This window comes from Lissotriton helveticus, chromosome 7 (genome assembly GCF_964261635.1).
Source record: "Lissotriton helveticus chromosome 7, aLisHel1.1, whole genome shotgun sequence".
NCBI classification, from domain to species: Eukaryota; Metazoa; Chordata; class Amphibia; order Caudata; family Salamandridae; genus Lissotriton; species Lissotriton helveticus.
Genome location: NC_136068.1, coordinates 281,314,726 through 281,332,384, shown reverse-complemented (window position 1 = coordinate 281,332,384; position 17,659 = coordinate 281,314,726). Strand labels below are relative to the sequence as shown.

The 17,659-nt window shown below is 42.4% G+C and overlaps 1 protein-coding gene across 1 annotated transcript in view; it reads left to right on the top strand.

Moving 5' to 3' along the window:
- The window catches only part of LOC144768422 (protein-glutamine gamma-glutamyltransferase E-like), a 370,967-nt gene that overhangs the window by 301,208 nt on the left and 52,100 nt on the right, over positions 1-17,659 (top strand). The window contains exon 9 of the mRNA XM_078652065.1: positions 12,428-12,670. Within this exon, the coding sequence (XP_078508191.1) occupies positions 12,428-12,670 (243 nt within the window). The remainder of the gene's footprint in view (positions 1-12,427; positions 12,671-17,659) is intronic.

Sequence of the window (17,659 nt, the reverse complement as noted above, 5' to 3'; positions counted from 1 at the left end):
TGCGCCACCATGTGAAGTATTACAAACATTTGCCATCTAATTTGGTTGTATAATTTCTCCTTCTCAATGTGTGGCTCAACTCACAGGAAGGCATGTGAACATCTGTGTCAATTTAAAGCTGCACTGTGCTTCTAGTTACTGCTTGGCTTCGTTGTTCCTGACGTCTGCTCACCTGACTCCATCTAAGCAGTCCTTCCGTCTGGATCCCCTGGGCCCCTGCAGACCAGCCTCTACTGCTCTCTTTAGCATTTCTAGAATTCCTATTAGCTCCTATAAAAGAATAGCATGACAAGAAGGTGAACTCCGGCTCTTCGAATTCTGCAAAAGACAGGGTAAATAGTAATTCTAGGCAACTGCACCACCTTTTGGAAAGACTTTGAAGTTCAGTTATAATAATGACGAAAGACAATTGTGACGAACTACAACATATATATATATTTTTTTCAATTAAATCTTTATTTCGGCTACTTTAGCCATAAAAGATACATGCATAAAAACACAGAACCTATCATTTTATACATACAAGTCTAAAAGCAGTTAAAAACTATCCATGAATTATAGGAGTCATAAATCATCCTCAACAAGAAATACATACATAAATGCTTTACACAGAACTTTATCACAGTTAACATCTAAGGTCAGGACATATACCATAATAGAAAGAAAAATCATACACCATCGTCATAAAAAGCAGCTATGACGCTATAAACCAACAAAAGTTTAACAGCTCAGAGTGATTGACCAGTCTTCCTGCGAGCAATATACACAGAATAAAGAAATCTACTAATGCTGAATATAATAGGTTGGGAAGTGTTTGTTTTAATAATTCTATATGCCATGGTGCAAGATCTTATTCCTAGAAGGTTACACAAGGGTTTGATCCACCTTTTTCTTGCTTTAGTATAGGCTTGGCAAAAGAATAGTATATGGACCTCATCCTCCTTGTGAAAACCTGAGCACATAATACACTTCCCCTGTGTAGCCTTAGGCCCTTCCATTTTTCTCTTGGACCAACATTCCAGGTTAGAGTTAGTCATAAGATTCCCATACCTGAACTTCAAAAATAAAGACTTCGCGAGAGGAGGCTCTATCTCATCAAGAAAAACCTCAAATAAGGGTTCATCTTTAAAGCCTAGAAAATTATGAGTAAGAGACCCAGTTCTATTTCCATTTGCTAACTGATTAGTTATGAAGGACCAGAAGGCTTTTTTCACCATAGATTTCACATAGTGCGGTTGCCTTTCCGGATTCTCCCATAACTGTGGCAGGCCCAAGATTGAAAACCATTTTTTAATGTGTTTGAGCCAGAAAATAGAATTGAGAGAGTCCAGACCCAATATTTCCTGGAGACCATTCCTATAATCAATCAGTTCTGAAGTAGACCATATTCTTATCCAGAACATTAATGGTCTAATGATTGTATGGTTATCAGTTCTTTTAAGGTTCAAATCAAATTGAAGAGGTGTTAGAGGTGTACTAGTAGGAACCCTTACAATGGATCTCATAAATTTATTATCTAGACCATGGAAGCTGTCCCTTGCCCAAGGCCCCCATATCTCCGCCCTGTAAAGGGCAGCAGATTGAATTTTAAATTTAAAGAGCTCAAGCACAGGAGTCACAGATTTGCTTGTACTAGCATTGAGTTTACGAATAATTGGCTTCACGTTTTGGGCATATGACACCTTGCTTTTCTCAATTTGGGCCTTCCATGTAAGGTTAGAATCTAGCACCACCCCCAGATAGGAAAAACTATCAACTGTTTCTAACACTTGGCCATCCAGACTTAAGGTCCCCCTATCCGGCCTACAGGGATTCAATGCCATACACTTAGTTTTGTCAACATTTGTCTCTAATCCTTTCTTCGCACAATACATACTAAATGAGTTCAAGAGTGCCTGGAGACCTTTCTTAGTTTGGGATATCAAGATGGTGTCATCCGCGAAAAGTAACGCAGGCACCCTCTCCCCATTAAGTTGTGGTGAATCATTTGTACAATCATTTAAATGATCAGGAATATCATTGACAAATAATGAAAATAAGGTAGGGACCAAAACGCATCCTTGACGGACGCCACGCTCTATGGGGATATTGCGCGTCAATTCCCCATTACGACCCCACCTGATGTTGGCATAATTCTTAGCGTGCAGCTCAACTATTTGAGCCAGCAGGCACCCTGGCAGTCCAACCTCACTAAGGGACCTCCAAAGCAAGTTACGTGGAACGAGGTCGAATGCCGCTCTCAGATCTACGAAAGCGACATACAAGTGCCCCTTCCTAATAAGTACATATTTCCAATATATGCAACAGAATCTGAAGACATGGTCTATGGTGCTGACCTTACCCCTAAACCCGGCTTGAAGTTTAGTAAGTATAGCTTTTTCCTCTATCCAATCATTTATCCAAAATAGTAGGTGCTTGGCATGCAGTTTTTGCAAGGTGTCCATCAAACTAATAGGTCTATAGTTTGATGGAACAGACCTGCTACCCTTTTTAAATATTAAAACAACCTCTGCAGCACGCCAACTATCTGGAAACTGACAATTACTAGATAAAACATTAAACAAGTGATTTATGTATGGAGCCCAGACTTCAATCTCATGCTTATACAGGTCGCCAGGTATCTTATCAGGCCCTACTTTTCAATTCAGTTATTGCCCTTGTGGTTTCGCCAATTGAGAAATCAAGTCCCTCAATCGGGGGTGGCGACCATGGAGTCTCATCCAAACCACTATCATATTTTTTGTATAGGGTTGTGAAGTGCGTCACCCAAGTCAATTCATCTAAAAAGACGTCCTTCACGGCTCTGCCTGCATGACACCCATTAGCAACCAGCCTCCAAACCCCAACATTGTCCTTGGATTTGGCAGCAGCCAGCATATCCGCCCAATTTGACTCCTCCCATTTCTTTTTTGAAATCCTTTGGATTTGCTTGTATGTCTCCCTGGCAGCTCTGACATCATCTTTCGTTTTGTTTTTGATTGCCAACAAAAGCTCCCTCTTAGCAATTTACATGACTGGTCATACCATAATTTACCATGACACCCATAACTTATGTTTTGCAGCTTTTTTTTAGGCATTTTTGTCAAACATATTTTTAACTCCTGAAAAAATGTCTTGTGTAGTGCAATGAATTGATCATAGTAATTAGGTAAAGGAAGGTGTCCAACTATGGGCCCAAAGGTTGTGTCAAATAGTGAGTATACAGTTGCAAGAGCCTCACCATTTGCAAGAACATGCGACCATTTCAATGCACGTCTGTTATTACTAACTTGCACCACATCACACGAAGTGAGATTAGTAACCTCAGAGGTAGATAATAGGGAAGGTTCACTAAACATAATTACATCAATGGACAGTTCCAATGGATAGTGATTACTCTCAACCCTGTTTGCCACCACGAGGTCAACCATATGGTGCCAAACGCTCAGTGAAACAAATATAAAGTCCAAATTGCTTTTAGTATCGGACCTCACAAAGGTGGGTTTTTTCGAAAGATCAGAGGGCAAGCGACCATTACACGCCCTGAGACCATGGTCTGCCATTAACCTCACCATTTGCACAACCAAAGCCGAATATTTGACGAAGTTTGTGGTCTCAAGCTGAGGAATGTTATTAGCTTGATCTTCATCCTCAAAAACGTCTACAAGCCCTAGAACGGGTTCAAAATTACAGTTTATGTCACCACCCAAGATTACTGCAACATCACCAATCACCCTTTTCAGAAAACTATCCAGGATTTCAAGAGTGGGAGAATCTTTAGAGTGTCTGTTATAAACATTAATTAAATAGCATTCTGCCCCATTCATATTTATAAGTTTTAGGGCCAAGATGTCCGGTGAGCCTGATTCTATTACTTCAACCTTGATCCTCAGTGTAATTTTGACCCATATAATGAGTCCCCCCGAAGGCCTACCCCTATTAGACTGAACTGCCCCAGTGCCAAATGTTTTAAACCCTATCCTGTGAGGTATGTCTATTGCCCATGTTTCTTGCAATAGACAAAAGTCACTAGAATCAATATAGTCTGCCCACTCTGGGTCCCTTAAATTTTTGTTTACCCCCGCAATGTTCCAGGAGATCAAGAGCAGTGGTGTATTTGTCCCGCTACCAGGACAAGTTGACTTTACAGTGACCAATGTTGGTGCCACTAGAGATATCACATTATCCTGCAACATGCCATCTACAGTGTGTGGTTCCGTTCGAGAAGCAAGACCCACTGCACCGTTGTCGGCTCTATCATCAAAACAACCTTCTTCATTTTCTGGGTTCATAAGGATGACTTCTAAAGGGCACTCCTTAGCTAGGGCATCCCCATTATTACAATGGTCAATACCCCCCTCTCCATTTGCCCATAATTCCTCGCTGTTAGCATATTTGGTGGAAATATTCTCATCACAAGATAGGTGTTGTGTGCCATAGGAATTAATGGTGCAGCTAAGCGAAGGCACGAGTCAATCAACTCCGTCTAAACAGCTATACCTATTGTAGGTAGGGACTCCATTCCACACATTCTGATTACCCTGCCTGCCCAATTCGGTACCACGCCTAGAATATTGATTGGTCATAGTCCAATTACCCCCATAGTTGGTGTGCCTCAGTGGGGGATAAAAGAAGGTTAGGGGTCTAACTTCAATGGATGATGTACCTGCGTAAGTATTCCGGGTACATATATGTTGGGCAGTGTGTGGGTCCTCGAATGAGACTACAATACAGTCACCCGGGATTGATTTATTTATAGGGCCAATCCATGGCACCCTTCGTACCATAAGAATTCTGCTTTTCATATGGTTAGGAACAGGCTTATTTTCATTCAGCCAATATATCACCTTGTTTTTCAAGGACAAAAATGTTTCCTCATATTGATTACCTAATTCAGGGACCCCAGTAAGTACAACTACAAAAGGCCTTGCATCAGGCGGAAGATCTATAAATCCTCCCCTTGGGTTATCTCTAACATAGGGTGTATGGTAGTTGTGATTGTGAGCTTTATTTACAGAGGTTCTCTGAACCGAGGACTCATTTAATACAGAAGCAGTATGTACAGGAGGGTGAGTATTGACAACTCTCACTATTTGGGTATTCACGTTTGGTACAGAACCTTTCAAGAGTAGTTTATTAGTGGGGATTCCTTTAGGTGGTGCCAAGGTGGTCGCAATAGGAGTATCGACATCACTCACAATCTGATCAATTAAATTTGGTACGTCCTCCTTCAAATATGGTTTGTTAGACGGATTTACTTTCAGTGGCGCCAAGGGGGTCACAGTAGGAGCCAATGAGGGGCTAGCAACTGCATCAAAGTTTGGAAGCTCACTGTCACTTAAACTTAAGCTGGACAGGGTGATGATACTTTTCTCCACCTCAAGAAGCTGATTTTCGATACAAGTTAACCTGACTTCCAGTGGCCTAAGAAGTTTCTTTAATGTCTCCCACACAATTTTCAGAAACTCCTCTTTGCCTCCTTCTATCTCTACCACAGGTGTGATGATCTTCTCGTCCCCAATAACATGGGACCCAACTATTATATCTAAATTCGACGCTTCCATTTTATCACTAGTATTTAACATTTGCGTAGTTGAGGGTGTCCGATGTTGCAAGCTACTTACACTCCCCATTTTCATAGCCCCCCCTGTAAATCACTGACTTTTAGCCACTTTTGCCTTTTTCCTAGCATACACTGACATAGCTTTACATTTTCTCTTTTGTTTAGGCTCTACCTTGTTTACACCCTGTTTGCTCTTGGTCTCTTCTTTCCCCTTGGCTTTCTCCCCTTTAGCATCCTCCAACGGCATATCCACTTTAGTAGTATTTTCAATTAATTTGATATTTGCTATAAGATGAGGTGAATCTAGTATGACATCAACAGAAATAGCTCTTTCCTTAGGAGCAGAGTGCACATCGGCCAGTATGATAATGGGAGTGGGACCAGTAGAACGCTCAGGAGTTTTAGCTAGGGCTATGCTACCCAAAGAAGATTTTTTACCCAGTGCAAGGTCTGAGGACAGTCTTCTACCTGCCTCCAGCTCCAAAGATACTCTATGCTGTAGTTTAGTGATCTCAATGTCAATAGTCGTATTAGTCCTTGTGATGAAATCATCCAATGTCCCTGTAACCTTTTTCACAGATTTAACAGATTTAACAGCCCTACTCCGACTTTCACGCGATGACATCGTTTAACAATACCCCAGGGCTAGAGAATGCGGAATGAACTATTACCAAGGTTATTTAGCTCAACCGGACAGCCAAGAGGGGTGGCCCGGTCCGGTCTTGCCCGGTCTGTAACGGGCTAGAACGGGCCCGCGCTTCGTCCCGCGTGAGTCCCGCTGCGCGGAATGAGAAGATTAGTTCTTATCCTCCCAGGCGGGTGGGCGTAGCCGCTGCGGGAAGAGGCTGCAGGTGTGATAGAAACTGCCTCGCAGTCCCGCAGCGGTGTGGGCGGTGAGGGCGGGTCCAGCAGCGCAGCTGAGGAGCGGGCGCCGCGACCAGCAACCAGCAAGCAGGAAATCCAAGTGTCCAGGGAGCCCAGTCCGATGACCCGTGAGTTGAAGCAATGAGTAACACCCGCGAAGCGGGTGTTGCGAAAGGTTATGGACGAGCCAGGCGGGGTGGCGTAGCCACTGCGGGAAGAGGCTGCAGGTGTGATAGAAACTGCCTCGCAGTCCCGCAGCGGTGTGGGCGGTGAGGGCGGGTCCAGCAGCGCAGCCGAGGAGCGGGCGCCGCGACCAGCAACCAGCAAGCAGGAAATCCAAGTGTCCAGGGAGCCCAGTCCGATGCCCCGTGAGTTGAAGCAATGAGTAACACCCACGAAGCGGGTGTTGAGAAAGGTTATGGACGAGCCAGGCGGGGGGGCGTAGCCGCTGCGGGAAGAGGCTGCAGGTGTGATAGAAACTGCCTCGCAGTCCCGCAGCGTTGTGGGCGGTGAGGGCGGGTCCAGCAGCGCAGCCGAGGAGCGGGCGCCGCGACCAGCAACCAGCAAGCAGGAAATCCAAGTGTCCAGGGAGCCCAGTCCGATGCCCCGTGAGTTGAAGCAATGAGTAACAACATATTTAAAAGGACTCCATGCAGTGCATCATTATTTAGTAGTTAATGAGATATTCTCTAATTGCAGACACTCATGCTGCTTCATGTGAATTGTATAATGCTGTCCAGAAATCCCAGTGTTACTTCTTGTTTGAAACCCAGAGTCCAGCACATCGGACAGTGCTATATACTGTCCTGAGCCCAGAGTCCAAAACTCCAGACGTCACATCACTGGAAGCCTGTATTTTTGTCTCTTTCTCTCTCTTCCAACCCCCTTTCCCCTTGGGAACTTGCGAGGTAGCAGTCTGTCAACTCATTGCTGCCCTGTCAGGTCTCAACGGGATCTGGGGAATAATGTCACCCCATTGGAACATCCTGGAGTTCAGGTGAGTGGCTCCCAACAATCTTTCAGATCACTTTCGGTCACTATCGGGCTCAGAACGCTTTGGTTGCATCCGGGATCTTCTTACGGCCTTCTTTCGCAGTCAGACGAGGTGGATCTTTCAGGTTGAGGTTGAAGGCACCATCTCAGAGCTTGTGGGAGGTCAGGGGTAACCAGATCCTAGATCAGGATCCCTGGGGAGACCTCCTTGTGGTGTTGGGCCACTCTCAGACTAGGGCCGTGGCGGGCGGGTGCAGAGTAGTGTAGAATCGCGAAGGTGCTGGAATCCGCATTCTGGTCTTGGACACATTGTTGCGCAAATCTTGTGCTCACGGGAGACAGAGTCTGTAGGGTGGGTGCAGGGTAGGGTTCTTTGGGCTCTGGAAAGCTGCTGGATGCTGGATACTCCGGTTTCTTTGATGTAGGCAGGTCGGAGTCGGGACAGTTCGGTAGGGTTGGGGCCAAAGAAGTAGGTGTCCTCTTCTTCCTGTGTCTGCACGGGTCTTCAGTCCTTCTTCTTTCTTCCCCGAATCTGAGGAGGCAAGGTTCAGGGTTGCCCCTAAATCTTAAATTTAGGGGTGGTGAAGGGGTGTGCAGGTCGGGACCACTGGGTCCCTTCCCTAGGGTGGGTACACCTATTATGCCGCCGTCCAGTGGGAGGGGGCATGAGCCTCTCCCTAATTGGCTGAGTCCCCCCCATCTTCAAGATGGAAGGACTGAGATGCTTCACCTTGCCTCTCCCACTTGAGGGGTGGGGTTGGGAAAGGTGGGCACACCTCTCTTCCCAGCTTGGTTTTCCCGCTGATTTTCCCACCAACGGTGGGGGACAGAAACCTGTGGGAGCCAGTTGCTGGGTCCAGCAAAAGGCAGGGACAGCTTCCAAAGCGGGCAGGCCTTTGAAGCTTCCCTTTTAGTGGAACCATCCTGGGGGAGGAGGCATGATACCTTAGCCCAGGATGGGCTTTGTTTCTGGACCCAGTGGAGGCTCTCTACTCAGGGGTCCAGAAACCTGTCTGGTGGTGGCAAATGGCAGGCAGCCATTCAGGAACCATAGCAGGGCTGTCGACTTTCATGGGGCATCTCTAAGATGCCATCTGAGTGCATTAAATCAATCACTGGCATCATTGTGGGTTTAATATGCTGAAAGATTTGCTACCAAACTTCCCAGTTTTTAGTAAAGCCTTTATGGAGCTTTGGGATTTGTAATGACCAACTCCCAGACCATATACTCTTTATAGCTTTCCTACACTTAAACTGTCTAGGAATGGGCTTCAACACTGTAGGTGTACAGGGCTCATGCCACTGTACCTTCATGTCAGGGCTAGTGAACCCTGCTAAATGGGTGACTTCCCTAGACCTCAGGCAGTGGGTTGCAGACATAGCACACAGGGATATGTGCCATGTTGACTCTTCAGTTTTTTATGCACTGAAACATACTGCCTGCAATGGCAGTGTGTGGGTGTTAATGCTCAGGGTCTCTAAGGGTGGCATTATAGGTGCAGCAGCCCTTAGAGACCGTCCCTTTTCACAGTGGCCTTGGTACCCATGGTACCTTTTACAAGGGACTTACCTGTGGCCAGGGATAATGCCAATTGTGAGTATAAAGGTATGGTCTTGGGAAAGAACATAGGCCCTGGAAACGTGATTTCCAGGGACCCAGGGCACATCAAGTCAGGTTCCTTCAGATGTCAGGCAAAAAGTGAGGGGTAATTATGTAAAAAGGGGGACTTTCCTACACGGCCCCTTCTTACATACATTAACCTTTACTCTAAAACCAAAGACATTTTTATTTCAAATTAATGGATTTTCAAAAAGAGATAGTGATGACTTTTTTTTAATGTCGCTTGAGAGTATTTTGCTACAAAAAACGCAAAATCTAAACTGTCTATCAGAGAAACTTAGTTTGCTATGTCTTTGACTTCAATATTTTTAGTACTAAGACCCAATTTGTTTTTCAGTGTTTGAAAACTCAGGTTCAAACAGTCTGGCAAGACCTTGATCAGAATAATATTACAACAACTACTTATAATTGCCCATATGGACCTGAACAGACAGTCTAAAAAAATCAGTGTGTGCTTCAGATTTACCTCAGTAATGACAACCTGTCAATTTAGAATGTTGTAATTCAAGGTTTATTTAATGTGTCAGGCATACTATTCTGTAAGTTTCCTTGTCTGAAGAGTATCTGAAATATTAATTAAATCTTAACTATTGACGTAGAGTGGTGATAATATCAAAAGTTTGTTATCATTTAATCATAATGTGACTACATAGGCATTGTTTTGGGCGCAGCATGATTATTATTGCCTTTGTATCAAATTGTCTTGTACACCAAGGCAAAGAGATTTAAGAGTATGTTTGCTTACATCAGATAACCCTTTTAACACCTTCGCTCCGGCGGCTATTCCGCCGCATCGCTAAGGGGGCGAGTGGGGGCCACGCGGCACGCCCATGCTGGTGACGGAACCGCTCTGTCACCAACCTCGGTTGAGCTGTGCTCATGACGGAGCGGTTCCGTCATGGCCCCGCCCGCTCAATAGAAAGCGCCGCGCAGGCGCGAAATCATCGAGCTTGTGTCTCATTGGCTTAAAAAGGTGCTGTTCTTTTTCAGGATGACAAAACTGAATAAACATGACTCATGCATATTCCTAGATGTGTAGGCCCTCATTTCAAGTGGCTGGTAACAATGCACATTAGTAATGTAGGCTGTACTGGAGATTTCATGTGCTATTACCTTTGGCTTTACCTGCAGTTTTGTGGATGGAAAGGGGAATAACATCATCAGTGCCACCACACCAACACTCACATGCCATTCCTGATTTGACGGACCGATTTACGCTTGGGCACTTCACCTGCTTTGTGCAGGTAAAATGACTGGGCCAGTACTCGTGAGCAAATATATTTACCACTCATTTTGTGATGACTTCATGGGAATCAATAGGCCACCTAAAGCAAGGTCTTCAGAAAAATTAGTTAATTTTGGGTTTGGTACAAGATTGTGTATCGCCAAAGCTGGTGAGAGCCCCTGACTGCACTATATACCACAACAGAAAAACCACGTGGCATTTATACTAGGCGGTAACCGGAAATCCTCACCTTGCTAAATCAAGAGGAAAAATCAAATCACTGTATTTCCTCCTCATGCATAACCCTATGACTGGAGGTCCCACTGGTGAAATCTCCTATGGATTTGGATTTTAGTTCAGACATTGTAGGATTTTCTACTATCACTCATCTCGTAATCTGGCTGTTAGCCTCTGAGCTGAACTGAGACATATCGAACTATAGGAGGAATTATCTAATGAGCAGAGTATGTGTAGCTGTTCTGCTTCAAACAAAGAATGAGTTGAAATGGAATAAAGAGTGGAAATGAACAATAATATTGTACTAGTTTCCCCCTCCCGCTCATATACTGTCATCTGTTGGTGAAATGTTCTGGGTCCATCACTAGGCAGTCCTATGGATTGTTTCCAAGGCAGACCCTAGAGGACACCATTTACCAACATTTACCCAGATGACGAGATTCCACTTATGAGTGGGCTGATGGGTATCTTTTTCCTCTCCTTGTGCATCTTCTCTTGTTTTTGTTTTCTTGGTTGTTTCCAGATTAACTGTGTATTCTGGGCATGTAAAGAGGACACTATTAGGTCCCAATAGAGAGATTTGCTATTTTCTTTTCTCTCCCTCTGTATTTCTGAGACCTTCTGTACCTTCCGTGTATTCTACAGAATTAACAATGGAAATTGCACATGTGCCCCAGGCAGTGGAGAACAACGCATATTAAGTCAGTGGGTGTAAAGCTGCATCAGCACTTTAGTTACCTTGAGTTACCTTAAAAAACTTAAAATAGTTTTGCCAGATAAATGTAAAACTCCACCAAAGCGTAAAAACAGAGACTGTGTACCAATGTTATTTGAAACTTAATGTGCAGAGTGGTCAAGTTTAGGTCCTGTCATCTGCTTCCCGGCGCAAAAACTATTTATGCGTAATGACAACATTTTGCTTTATGCATAATTCAGGAAATTTCACAGGCTTACACATGCATAATGAAAATTACGCACTGGCTCACAACTTGTTAAAAACACATCTTTGGCACCCACTCACACCACAAAACATTTACGTACACAACAACCTTCACATATTGCACCTTCCAGCCATACATTTAAGTTTTGGTACGCAATCTTGTGAATAAGTCAACAGTCATGCAAGCCCCTGTGGTAGCTCTGGTATATACAAATACCAAAAAAAGGACAATGTAAAAACTAACCTTTAGCAGTCAGTCAAAATACACTTTATTCGATTTTTGTTAAAATCACAAAAGGCAAGATATAAAACAGAACAATTTTTAAAAGCATCAGTAAATTTGATTTCCAGTTATGACAATAAATTATCAATCACATTATTTCATAATATTTACACATGTTTAAAATTGATTACAGATAAAGCCACATTTAAAATAGAATTAAAGTAAAACATTCCTGGAATTTTTTTTATTCCTTAAGCTGAAGGCAGCTGTTAGAAAGCATGCAACACTAAAAATTGTGTGTGTGTCCGGTAATGATTGAAGGAAAATTAGCGCTGGCCTTACTTGAGTAAAACCAGCAGCCTTCAGGACAGGTAATAAATATTTTGCCCTCTCTATGGTATACAGGCCACAAAAGAATGTAAAATGGAGGGTATCCTGGATCGAAAACTGGTCACAGTCACAGGGTGGGCCGTCTTCTGGTTTTGTCCACACGGGGAAATTACCAAGTGAATAGTGAATCAAGTTCATCCTGAGTTTTGTTAACTAACCTTTAGCATTGGATTGTACTATAAAATTTTGACTTCAATGTAATATGATGTCTTTTTGTGATAACAAGATCACATTGTGCAATGTCACTGCACAGGTTTATCGTTTGTGTGTGTTCCAACATGCATCCTGACAAGTGGAAATATCAAGCAACAATTTATATTACAATAGTTCTCTGTATCATACATGTTGTGGCTCTATCACCTAACATTAAATGTCTTCTAATTGGCTTCCAGGAATCTATCGCTGTGGTCCTACCTCGGTAAAAGCGATCAAAGAAGGAGACGTGGACCTGGACTATGACGCACCGTTTGTGTTTGCTGAGGTCAATGCGGACCGTGTCTCCTGGATCTGTGAGGGCGAGAATAAAAAAGAGAAACTTCGTTGTGACTCCAGTGTTGTTGGGAAGAACATCAGCACAAAGGCTGTGGGGAAAAATCTCAGAGAAGATATCACTGCCAACTACAAGTACGAGGAAGGTATGGGCAGGTTGCACCATATCTTTGGTTTTGATTCACAACATTATTTCTGGAGTAAAAACAGATAGCCACAGAAAATGCTTTGTGATTTTGGACTTAGATGGTGACAGGTAAAATATGTAGATTTATATATGTCTTCACTCCTTACAAGGCGCTTATTCAATTTAGCTTTAACTTCCTTTGAACGTGTACTATGCAGTGCAAAATCAATGCCACTTAAAGTAGAAGTAGGAAGACAAACAAGCTCCATGTCAATTAACACAGCATGAGGTGTAAATTAATTTGGCCATGATATGGAACAGTTGGCAGGTTAGTGAATGTAAATATACAAAATATGGATTTGCCATTCAAAGATTCTCTAAAAACTGTATTTACAACAGGCCTCAACATTCATTTTGATCATGTAAGTGTGTTGTTTGATGTATCAATCACCTCTTGGCCCTCATATTGTAAACAGCAGACCCATAATGAAACAAATGCAAGCATTGGTGGAGTGAGAAATGATACCATCCCCATGTAACACATATTAAAGGGTCTCTAACCTTTCCACCACACAATGTATAACTTCTTCCACCATTTGCTAACTCCAGATTCCATTGCAATAAAAACGTTAACTTTAATGACAGTCTTGATCTGGCAGGCTGCCAACATTTAGGTTCTTAAATGTTCATGACTGGTGGATTCATTCCTGCAGTCACTGTTTGCTATCCTGAGTGGACTCGCTGCTGGTCCACATGATTTGCAGCCCCTCGCTCTGCTAAAGCTGTATGAGTGTGTGTCATTCCTTTTTTAGCTGAAGATTTAATGAGGAGTTAACACAGATAGACTTAATAGATATTTGAATTCCCATGGATAGCTGGGGGTCCTTCAAAATGATTGCATCCTTCACTTAAGCCCTAGAGTCTCCCATACCTTTAAATGTGAATGAGCAATGATCAAAGTAATTGAGTGGCTGATTATGAAGTGCTCATTGAAATTTACTGCTAATTCGTTTCTAATTCAAATGAGTCTGCATATGCAGGCATTCAAATTGAAAGCATAAAATTGAGACTCTTGGAAAGCCCCTGTCTGAAAGTTAATGAAAAGACTAAGTTGACGATGTGACCGGTGGTATTTTGAGATATTGGATCCTTTGGGATCGGGGGGGGGGTTTAGGGAGATATTCAAGCTTTGAAATATTAGGTTGACTATTAACTGGTTATGTGAATACTGCCTGACCTTCAGTTCATAAAGTTAGGCTTCAGGTAGCTGATATTTTGTCCCTGGTACCTGATAAATCATCCTTATGAACAGTGGTCTCTACTGAGAAAACGTTGTGATCATCATCCTTTTGGCATGCCTTGAGTGCAGACAGCAGAGTACTGGGCAGTAGTTTCATGTAGAAAGATTGCAGTGTATGATGGTGGTGTAGTAAAAAGACTTCCATCTTGAAACAATTCTCTCTTATAGTGTCCCACCTGACATCATGGAAAAAACTATCCCACATTAAAATGACATGTCTGAAGGCTGTCTATTTATGAATGGAAGAAACTGTTGATCACTAAGTCCATGAGATGATCAAACAGATATGAATAATACAGAGAACATGATTCCCCTCATGACAACAAATTCTGTTGAAGTTGGTGACATCATAAAAGTTCCTTTTGTGTCATGTTGCACACTCTCTGGTACAACAGAACATAAGCATTCTAGAAAAATTGCGGGCCCAAACAACAGACGCCAAAGAGTTCATCAATAGTGTGTTGTCCACGATGTCAAAAAGGGCAGATACATTAAGGAAATTGGTAACGGGAAAGGGATCGTTATCAATAACAGCCAGAGTATCACCAGGAGCAGACAAAATTACAGTTTGCACGTCCTCGCCTTTAATCAGATGGGCAGTTGTCTTCTAGGCTCTCACTCTCAATAAAACACATAACTTCGCATTGCTATTTTAGTCCTGCAATTAAGCATACAATCTCAACTGTAAATTGTCCTCAACACCCTGTTAGCTACAATCTGAAAGTAAACAGTTTCACTATACATAGTTTATCATCCCATTCCCTTCTGGGCTAAGTGTGATTTATTCTATGTTTTCAATTTCCATATTTTGAGTTCTGTTTTGTTCATCCCATTATCATCATATCTTCTTCCTGGGAGTGCACCCTCCTTTTACTGAGCCATTTCTTTATGTGCATGTGTTTTTTTTCTCTTTCAAAGGCTTAGTTTAACAGGGCTGCAATCCCTTAAGTGTACTATTTTACATCTACTTCAAGGTAATCATACACTTTTGTACCCCACACAACTTTCACCCAAACTTAAACGTGGGTCTTATTGTGGGCGGAGGGGAAAAAAATGTTCTGGATAGTGTGTCCCATATCTTTTTTCTTTCTCTTTCTTTCTCACCACCACTCTCTCTAGCTATAAACAGATATATTTTAATGCAAGGGCAAAGTGGGCTCTGGAGTCTTGCCCTAATGACCTTGAATATTCTTTTTATTTCTTGTTAATGAAATTGATGTGTGAGAGTCCAGTACAGACATTTTGCAAAGAAATGATGTGTTTATGTTCATGCAATATCCATAAAAAATTTTCTTTTAGATCAAAACAGGGCCTCACATATGAGAAATGGGAGGGCGTCACAGAGACTATTTGCAGTAATATTGGTGAGCTGCTCCGGTGGCACAATATTTAAAAGACACAAACTAGCCCTGAATATTAGATGTAAACACATTTAGAATGTGAGGGTTGTTCCTGTGCACTGTCAGTAACCTAGTCAAAGAGGTCATGAAAGATCTGAAATTGGATCACAAATCCAAAGTTGTTCCAGATAGGGTCCCCAAAATACGTTTGGTCCAGGGCCCCCAAAATCCTTAAGATGCCACTGCTGTTAGCCCATGCAGCATTTCCACTTCTCAACGGTACACTATAGCTTCTCATGATGATGTGATGCTAGGTAACTCTTTTTTTCAGTGGTCATTGCCTAGATTTCATGTCTTGTTGGCACTAGTGCTGTTGAATGGAAAATCAGCATCTCTTTTTAAAGAATGCATACCTGGTGTGTCTGCATGATCTTGGTTAAAGGCAATTTTTTCAAAGGAAAATTAATGAAGGCTGGCCTTGGCCAGAAATATTGTAAATGGTCAAAGAGGCAATAATAAACAGGCGTTATGGAAAGAAGAAACATCTTTCCTTACCCTGCAAGATCCATGACTCTGCATCGCAACTCTCCCCTTCAATTCGTGGTCCCTCTGACTCTTGCTACCGGAGATGTAAGTGGGAGAGGAAAAGAACAGCATGGTTTCTGGCCCTAGTCAGCCTGTTAGAGCTGCTCCTGACATACATGCATTGAGAAGTGAAGGAAAAATGAACAATATTTAAGAGCCTTTATGGGGAAGATGCAGGATCCTATCAGGGAATCAGTCTAATCCACAGACCCCCATCAAGCAGTAAAAGAAAACACCACAACTGTGAATAGCGGTGCATTATTGACACTGGTGATCGACATGGCCTGCATAGCAGCTCTAGTGACTCCAATTACTCTATTTGCATAATCCTACTACAGGTTGAAATGGAGGCAATCATTGTAATAGCCTACCTCATAATCTAAAGGATCAAAGGTAAGCAATATTGGAAAGAGGGGGGGTAGAAAAGGTGAGGAGTTACAGCATATGAACTGAACATGTGTGAGAACAAAGAGAAGAGGAGGATACCACTATTTTGTCACTGCAGAGGCAAAGCTCCTCCAGCTCTGAAGACCACTCAGGGTCCCTAGCCGTAGTCCCTAGCCCTTGAGAGTCTAATACACATATCATGCTCCAGTGTCTAATTTGTCTGAAATTCAAAATGGTAAGGCTTCACCTGAATGTACCATCAGGTTTTAAGCAGAAATGGTAAAGGATCATCTCTAAATACAAATTTTGTTTGTGGCGGGTTTGTGAAGTCTAACACTGACTGTGCAGTGTACAGATGCACTGAAATGCATGTTTTGCTTCTGTTAAGCTAAAGCAGGAATATTTAGAAAATCACTTCCAGCAGTCCAGCTTTCATTTTTTAGGAATCCCACAACAAGGGCACATCAACTTTAGTAGTAGCAGATTAACTGATTGGAGATCACTTTTTGCTTGAGAGTCAGTAGGACTTATCAATTTGCCATACGCACAAAGTTCCATACGCTCCCCAATCCTAATGCAAAGTCATGGATCATTTTCATTGATGTTTCAGATTAGGCATAAGTTGTGGTGCTGGAAAGAGTAGCTGTGATCTTAAGCAGCCTATTCCATCATTTCGTCAAGCAGTGTTAAATCCATGATGATACAAGTTCAAGAATAGCTTTATTCGATTGTTAAGTAGCAATCATAAAAGCACACAATAAAATACATAAACAATTTCATGTAAAAGTTCATAGTAAAAAAACATTACATATAGTCACATTAAATATTACGGTATTACAATCTTCAAAGTATAACCATCATTGCTGTGCAAGAAAAAGCATTCAAGTAAACATAAGTTTCCTGAGATAAAACACTTTTTTTCAAAAAGGCTGTGATTCTGAGAACACTATTTTCATCAAATTAAGCTCAACATGCTTTGAGCAAACACATTTCAGATATTTACATGGACAGCAAAAGCCTAGGTTATTTTTTATCAAAAAAGAAATGATTAGAGGGTGTTCAAAAGTAGTTTAAAGCACATATGGAGGGTGGCAGTCTGATAGTGGGCAATATCTGGTGATGGAGTTAGCTCCTCATTTTTTATCTTAAGTCAGTTTTGTTCTTTAATGTAATTCTCTCTTGCATAATATTTGTGTAATAGATGTTAACACCTCATTAGTCATTGCTTCATCTTGTGATGCAAGGAAGAGCCCTCTAGGAACTGTATTTCCTGCAAATGTCACAGAGATCTCTGCAGTGTGTGTTCAACCAGCTGAGTTATTCTACTAACTATTTTTCTCACAGGCTCTATAGGGGACCTTCTTCTTACATCTTGGTGTGGTGGTTGGCATAAAAT